This window comes from Mandrillus leucophaeus, unplaced genomic scaffold (assembly GCF_000951045.1).
Source record: "Mandrillus leucophaeus isolate KB7577 unplaced genomic scaffold, Mleu.le_1.0 Scaffold286, whole genome shotgun sequence".
Taxonomy (NCBI): domain Eukaryota; kingdom Metazoa; phylum Chordata; class Mammalia; order Primates; family Cercopithecidae; genus Mandrillus; species Mandrillus leucophaeus.
The window spans coordinates 209,671-217,819 of record NW_012102987.1 but is presented as its reverse complement, the minus strand read 5'-3'; the positions used below and the strand labels follow the sequence as shown (position 1 = coordinate 217,819).

General features: G+C 46.8%; 2 protein-coding genes across 2 annotated transcripts in view; one reads left to right on the top strand and one right to left on the bottom strand.

Annotated features, from left to right (window-relative positions):
- Positions 1–509, bottom strand: part of SLMO1 (slowmo homolog 1 (Drosophila)) — a 53,414-nt gene extending 52,905 nt beyond the window's left edge. Inside the window, exons 1-2 of the mRNA XM_011985549.1 lie at positions 465–509; positions 21–326 (exon numbers count right to left, since the gene is read on the bottom strand). Coding sequence (XP_011840939.1) covers positions 21–326; positions 465–509 — 351 coding nt within the window. The remainder of the gene's footprint in view (positions 1–20; positions 327–464) is intronic.
- Positions 510–5,134: 4,625 nt separating this feature from the next.
- The window catches only part of AFG3L2 (AFG3-like AAA ATPase 2), a 53,601-nt gene continuing 50,586 nt past the window's right edge, over positions 5,135–8,149 (top strand). Inside the window, exons 1-2 of the mRNA XM_011985548.1 lie at positions 5,135–5,243; positions 5,912–5,989. Of these exons, the coding sequence (XP_011840938.1) occupies positions 5,135–5,243; positions 5,912–5,989 (187 nt within the window). The remainder of the gene's footprint in view (positions 5,244–5,911; positions 5,990–8,149) is intronic.

Here is an 8,149-nt window from a genome sequence, read left to right as displayed (position 1 = left end):
CGCGCCGTCTCTTCGCCGACCGCTGAGCGCCGGTTCGCGCCCAGCCCTGCCGGTGGGATTCGAGTTTTGAAAACGCGCAGCTCCAGTAGAGCCGGGTCTTGGCGCTTCAGCGGGGCGGCTGAAGCCTCGAAGGTCATGTTGGCTTGGTGGCCGTCCTTGTCCCCGCGTTCGTGTCCCGGGAGCACGGAAGGAAGGCGTCTGTAGTTTTGAGTCAGCAGCACGAGCACGATGTTGTCGCAAGGACGGGTTTTGGAGTCGGGCTGCCTAACCTCTCCGAGTCTCCGTGTTCCCGTCTGCTGAATGGGGCCATTGCGGGCATTCCAGGACTGGCAGAATTAGCTATTATTATTAAGAATGTCACATTTTCGGAGCAGGGACTCTGTGTTCGTTGCATATTAGAGCCTGCTGTCAGCGGGAGGCTCCTCCTCTGTTGGTAGCCTTCCCTCTAGATACACACACAGGACCTGATACATGTTGCTGACATAATGATAGTGTGTGGACAGAACCATGGCCGTGATCTGTCTCAAGGAAAGGTTCACGTGTCCAGTAATCGCTCTCACTGTTTAGGTGACTGTTCCTCATCCTCACGGTGGTGTACGGGTGGTGGTTGAGGTCCCCGGGTCGGCCACGGGAACCTGGCTTGGCCTCCTGCTATCCCAGCGCCCTTGAGGTAGTCAGCTCAGCGTCTTCACTGTGAGGGGAGATAGGCCGGTGCGGGGACTCACGCCTGCGATCCCAGCCCTTCGGGAGGCCGAGGCGGGAGAAGCTTGAGTCCAGGAGGTGGAAACCAGCCTGGGTAGTGTAGCAGACCCTCCGAGCTACAATTTTTTTTAAATTTTTTTTTTTTTTTTTTTTTTTAGATACGGGCTTTTGCTTCATCGCCCAGGCCGGAGTGCAATGGTACAAACACAGCTCACTGCAGCCCCAGACTGAAGCAATCCTCCCGCCTCAGCCTCCCAAGTATCTGGGACCACAGCACCATGGTTGATTTTTTAAAATTTCTGGAGAGACGGGGCGCGTTGGCTCACACCTGTAATCCCAGCACTTTGGGAGGCTGAGTCGGGCGGATCACCAGGTCAGGAGATGGAGATCATCCTGGCTAACACGGTGAAACCCCGTGTCTACTAAAAATACAAAAAATTAGCCGAACGTGGTGGGGAGCGCCTGTGGTCCTAGCTACTCGAGAGGCTGAGGCCGGAGAATGGTGTGAACCTGGGAGGCGGAGCTTGCAGTGAGCTGAGAGTGGCCACTGCACTCCAGCCTGGGCAACAGAGCAAGACTCCATCTCAAAAAAAAAAAAAAAAATTCTGGAGAGGTGGGGTTCATCATCTTGCCCAGGCTGGTCTCGAACTCCAGGACCCAGGCGATCCTCCCACCTCGTCCCCTTAAAGTGTTGGCATTACAGGCCTGAGCCACAGCTCCTGGCCTCTACGAATTTTTGTTTTCTTAAATTATCTAGGCTCAGTGGTTCACGACTGTAGTCCCAGCAACTCGGGGGACCAAGGCGGGTTGCTTGGCGCAGGAGGTTGAGGCTCCAGTGAGCTGTGATTGCACCGCTGCACTCCAGCGTGGGTGACAGAACCTGTCTTTAAAAAAAAAAAAAGGGCGTGGAAGAGGGGAATAATAGTGCCTGCATTCATGACTTTTACTCTTTGAGGCTCCCTTGCCAGTCTTAGATCAATTTCTTCGCTCTGGTCATGCCATGCTGCCCTGCGGTAGGTCCTTTTTCAGTTTCCTGCATTGTATCCATTTCCCTGTTTTACCAAGCTCTGATCCCTTTTCTTCTTTTCTTTCTTTTTTTTTTTTTTTGAGACAGGGTCTCTCTCTGTCGCCCAGACTGGAGTGCAGTGGCGTGATCTCAGGTCACTGCAACCTCTGCCTCCAGGGTTCAAGTGATTCTCCTGCCTCAGCCTCCTGAGTAGCTGGGATTACAGGTGCCCACCACTATGCCTGGCTAAATTTTGTATTTTTAGTAAAGATGGTGTTTCACCATGTTGGCCAGGCTGGTCTCAAACTCCTGGCCTCAAGCAATCCACTTGGCCTCCCAAAGTGCTAGGAGCCACCCCCGCCTAGCCTGACCCCTTTTCTTTTGCTGCTTGTGAATATTGGACTCAGACATACAGTTCTAGGTAGGGATCTGCATTGTGAGCTTGCAGTTTTATGTCAGAAGTGTTACCCAGAGGCCTTCCTTTGGAGTGACACTATCGTCCCTGTAAATGTCACTCAGATGCGGATATATAAGGAAGTTCTCTGTGCTGACAGCTGTAGCTGATTAATTTGTGAGGGGAGGCGGAGGCAGTGGTGATACATACTCCTTGGTACTCTGAAGATTTGCCTGGTGACACCTGGGCATTATTGTGCTGTGAGGGAGTCTGACAGGACAGGTTTTCCTTTCTGTTCCTGCTACCGTTAAAGATCAGAGACAGAAGTACTGCTTTCACGGTGAGGTTCCTGGGGAAGAGATTCTGATGTGTTGAGAGATGAGTTCTCAGGTATTATGCCCAGAGGAATAAGGCTGATGATAAAGCAACTGAAAAGTGCTCGTGTTGTCAGACATAAAGGCTAATTCTCCAAAATGCGGAGCACTCAACTTAAGTGTTGTGAATTAGTATCTCTTACATTATTCCTTGAATGATAGACACGCAGAGCTTGGATTAGATATGCAGAGGAGAAGAAGTTTCATTGATGATTTCTTCATAGAATACAACCTCGGTGTTAAATTCAGTCACTGATTATTGCTAGGGATATTCCATGTCAGCACAATTTGAAAATAGAGCCTGAAAAGGGTTCCTCAGTATTTATGGAGTGCACACAGTGCCCAGTTCTGTACTAAACTTTGTGGTGGTGAAGACTTGCTTTATATGGTACTCTGGTTTGAGTTTGGCCTCACCAAAACTCAGGTTGTGTTCCCCATGGTGGTGGTATTGGGAGGTGGGGCCCAGTGGGAGGTGTTTGGGCCGTGGGGGCGGAGCCCTCGTGAGTGTCTCGGTGCCATTCTGGAGGTAGTGAGTGAGCTCTGTGAGCTGTGGTGAGACTGGCTTAGTTTCAGAGACCTTAGGTTGTTATAAAGTGGAAGTTCCTCCCTCATGGCATGTGGCCGCTTTGCCATTGACCTTCTTCCACCATGTTTTGATGGAGCACCTTCTCCTGCTGTAATTTGACTTAGCATGTGACCCTCACCATAAGCCCAGCACCCTATTTCTCATGCTTCCCCTCTTGCAGAACTGTGAGCTAAATAAACCTTCCTTTGTAAATTGCCCAGCTTCAGACACTGTGTTACAGCGAAACAGAAAGGACTAACCCTAAGACGTGGCAATATAACCTCTGCGCCACCCCGGTTCCCTGTACTCAGAGCTTTTGTTTGGTTACATTGTTATGCCATAGTGTAACTGATTTGTCCCTACGAGTTTCTTCCCTGTTTCTGTGCTGCTTAGGGGTGGGAACTGGTTCTGATTCCCCTTTAGACACCCCACTGCTTGACAGCACCTGGGCTGGAGTTGTTGACTTGTCTAGCTTGAATAACATTTCATTTTAATCTACACCCTTAATGGATTTGACATTGGAAAAAACTCTTATGTTGCATTCTTATCTGTTATCAGTGGTTATTTCATAGGCCAAGTGTTCCGGTGGTTGGGCAGGGTGTAACACAACATAAGCTCCAAAGTCTCCCCGGCCAGTATTGCACTCAGACAAAATCATTGTTGGTGTTCCTGTCCTGCTTTGCTGTGTAGAATTGTGTATTTATTTGAAGTTAAATCATCTCATTCTGTTTTGTTTCTTATTGACATTTTTATTTACAAACCGTTCTTCATCTTAAAGGTACAGTTCATTGGCTTTTAACATACTCACAAAGTTATACAACCATCATCACTGTCCCCAATTCCAGAAATTTTCAGCACTCCAAAAAGAAGCCCTATGACCATTAATAATAACTTCGCATTTCTCTGTAACCATTCCCCCAGCTCTAGGCAACTACTGGTATGTATCTCTCTATGGGTTTGCCTATTCTAGACGTTTCATATAAATGGAATCGTAATGTGTGACCTTTTGTGTCTGCCTTCTTTTACTTAATGTAATGTTTTCAGAGTTCATCCCCGTGTCAGTGCCTCATTCCTCTGTCTGAGTGACTGGTATTCTCTTGTATGGGTATACCACATTTTATCTATCTGTTCATCATCAGGTGGTGAACGTTTGGGTTGTTCCTACTTTTTGACTGTTATGAATAAGGCATCTGTGAACATTCGTGTGCATATTTTTGTGTGGACACGTGTTTTCACCTTCCTTGGGTAGGGGTGGCATTGCTGGGTCATATGGTAACTCTACATATACCATTTTGAGGATCTGTCAAACTGTTTTCCAAAGTGGCTACATCATTTTACGTTCTCACCAGCACAGTGTACAGGGCTCCAGTTTCTCCACATTCTCACCCACACTTGTCTGTCTTTTTGATTATAGTGGGTGTGATGTGGTTTTATTTGGTTTCGTAATTTTTATAACTATTACTTTATTTTTATTTTTTTGAGATAGAATCTCACTACATCACCCAGACCAGAGTGCAGTGGTACGATCTCGGCTCACTGCAAACTCTGCCGCCTGGGTTCAAGCAATGCTCCTGCCTCAGCCTCCCGAGTAGCTGGGATTACAGGCGGCTGCCAGTGCGCCCGGCTAATTTTTGTATTTTTAGTAGAGACGGGGTTTCACCAGGCTGGTCACCTTTCTTGGCCAGGCTGGTGTTGAACTCCTCAGCTTGTGATGCACCGCCTTGGCCTCCCAGTGTACTGGGATTACAGGTGTGAGCCACTGCGCCTGGCCAGGTTTTGTCTTTTGAATGCTACAAATTAAACAAATATCATCAAAGTGAATGTGTTGTCACATAATTATAATTGGACTGCAATTCTACATTATGTCTGATTTTGAAATATTCTTGTTTTCTGGATAATAATGTGTGTCTCCTGGTTCTTTTGCTGGAATAGTGGCCTAGTGCTAGGTAACCCTAGTCCTCACTAAGGGAGTCATTCTCTGTTACTTCATAACCACCTGTGGAAGAGAGAGACCTTTAGTCTACTTTATGACCAGGAAATGAAGCTCTTTTAAATGTTTTATCTTGATATAACCATGGTTTTATTTTTATGTCATGTTACAGCTTTACCGATTTGTTACAACTCAAACAAGGGCCAGCAGAAATTCTCTTTTGACAGATGTAATTGCTGCCTATCAAAGATTCTGTTCCCGACCCCCAAAAGGTAAATGCTTAGGTGTGGCTGTAGTGTTCTACGTTCTTAGGTTGGGTCTTCTGTCTCCTTCTGTAATCCATTCCCCTGCCTCCAGCTTATGTCTGATTACAGCGATGAAGATGTCATCTTCGAATGTAACACATTTGTAGATAATGAAATTGATATGCAAAAAGGAGGCTTTTTCCTTGAACACTTCTGGGTTGTGAACTATATTATTTAGACTTTGATGTACTTGTACACAAGAAATGTTATGCTTTTAGCTTGTGCTTTTTTTTTTTTTTTCTTTTTTTGAGACTGAGTTCGTTCTTGTCGCCCAGGTTGGAGTGCACTGGAGTGATCTTGGCTCACTGCAACCTCCGCCTTCCAGGTTCAAGCGATTCTCCTCCCTCAGCCTCCCGAGTAGCTGGGATTACAGGTGCCCACCACCACACCCGGCTAATTTTTTGTATTTTTAGTGGAGTCAGGGTTTCGCCATGTTGGGCAGGCTGGTCTTGAACTCCTGACCTCAGATGATCTGCCCACCTCGGCCTCCTAAAGTGCTGGGATTACAGGCCTGAGCCACCGCGCCTGGCCAGCTTGTGCTTTTCAATGATACATCAGCTGCTTTGAAAACAAAATGGACACGAAACCTGATGAATTTTAGTTTGACGATATGTATTTTTTTCCTTTTCTAACAGGATTTGAAAAATACTTTCCTAATGGAAAAAATGGAAAAGAAGCTAGTGAACCTAAAGAAGTTATGGGAGAGAAAAAAGGTACCTTTTGACAAGATTATATTTTAATTTTGTGTTTTCCCCTCATGTATTATGGTGGTAGTTTCCACTGAACAAAGAAAAGAGTTATCAGGCTGGGCAGTGTCTCACGCCTATAATCCCAGCCCTTTGGGAGGCCTAAGCTGGTTCACTTGAGCCCAGGAGGTTGAGACCAGCCTGGACAATGTGGTGAAACTCCTTCCCTACTAAAAATACAAAAAATTAGTTAGACATGGTGGTGCACACCTGTAGTCCCAGCTACTCGGGAGGCTGAGGTGGGAGAATCACCTGAGCCCGGCAGTGAGCTGTGATTGTGCCACTGCACTCCAGCCTGGGCAACAGAGAGACCCTCCAGAAAAAAAAAAAAAAAAAAAAACAGAAAGAAAGAAAGTTATAGTAAGTCAGTTGTGACGCTGTAGATTGCAAGTACATATGAAATTCTACAGACCCTGTGTTTCATTTCACCTTAATTTTCTGTTGATATTTTCCTGTCATTTTGCAGATTGAAGTAATTTAAGGCCACCTTAGAGGTTTTGGCTGGTCAAACTAAGCATATTCGGTAGATACTTGGGACATAATTTAAAACATTGAGAAAAATCTTAGAAATCTAATACATGCAACTTATTTGATACATATTGTGTTGTAGGACAGTGTTTTCAAAATTGCTCCTCAGAGCATTACCTCACCTTAGGGATTCGGAGAGACTTTCTTAGAGCTCGGTGGCTGGGGAACTGAGTGGGCCTCCTGTGCCCATTTCGATTGGCATCCTTGCTTTTTAGGGAAATGTAAAGAACACTGTAATTCAGTTCTTTTTTTTTTTTAGAAGGAGTCTCACTCTGTCATCCAGGCTGGAATGCAGTGGCCCGATCTCAACTGCCTCTTGGGGTTCAAGTGATTCTCCTGCCTCAGCCTCCACAGTAGCTGAGATTACATCCGTGCACCACCATGCCTAGCTAATCTTTAAGAGATAGGGTTTCGCCATGTTGGCCAGGCTGGTCTCAGACTCCTGACCTCATGTGATCCACCCGTCTCAGCCTCCCAAAGTGCTAGGATTACAGCCATGACCACTGTACCTGGCCTCAGTCCATGTTTTTAAATTTGCTTGTCATCTAGTTAGAGAGACAAATACACGCCCAAAGAATGCAAAGGAGTAAGAGCCACGGGACATGGGGGGGGAGAAGTGCTGGTGTGGGCTGGTGGCAGCCCCAGGGCTCTACATTGGAGCAGCACCTAGAATTCTCCCAGTGCATGCTGGGTAGTCTTTGAGTCTTGGTGTGGGGGCTGAGTAGTGATAACCCATACAACCTTTCGGGTGGCTTTTGTGTGGACATTCCTTTCTCCCTGAGTGGTTTGGAGTGTTGCACAGCTTTAGTGGTGTGCTTACTGCGTGTTTCCCAGTCCTGGGCCTCACTGAGGGGGCTGAGGCTTGTGTACGTCATACCTGTCTCAGACTCTGCTTGAGACAGAGGTGCAGAAGCCCCTCGTATGCAGCACATCGGGGTGAATGTGTCATGAGCCACATGTTAACATAGCCACTGAGGATGACCGGGTGCCTGTAGCCTCCCATCCTGCTACACTAGAGGGGTTGCTTCATGGTCACTGAAGACATCAGAAGTGTATTCGGGCCGGGTGCGGTGGCTCAACACCTGTAACTTGGGAGGCCGAAGCGAGTGGATCACCTGAGGTAAGGAGTTGAAGACCAGCCTGGTCAACATAGTGAAACCCCATCTCTACTAAAAATACAAAAATCAGCTAGGCATGGTTGTGTGCGCCTGTAATCCCAGCTACTCGGGAGGCTGAGGCATGAGAATCACTTGAACATGGGAGGCAGAGGTTGCCGTGAGCCGAGATCACACCATTGTACTCCAGCCTGGGAGACAGTGAGACTCCGTCTAAAACAACAACAGCAACAACAACAGGGACTGAATTACAGTTTTCCTCACATACATTTCCCTAAAAAGCAAAGATGCCAATTGAATACCAACTGTGGACGTGTTTTTTTTTTAGCCGTTTGTCAAAACCATGGGCTTTCCTGCAGAAGAAAGTGTTAACAATGTATACTTTGTGGGAGTGGGAAAGGGAGTACTTACTTTTGTTGTGTTTTGTTGTTGCTGTTGCTTTTGAGATAGGGTCTTCCTGTTGCCCAGGCTGGAGTGCAATGGT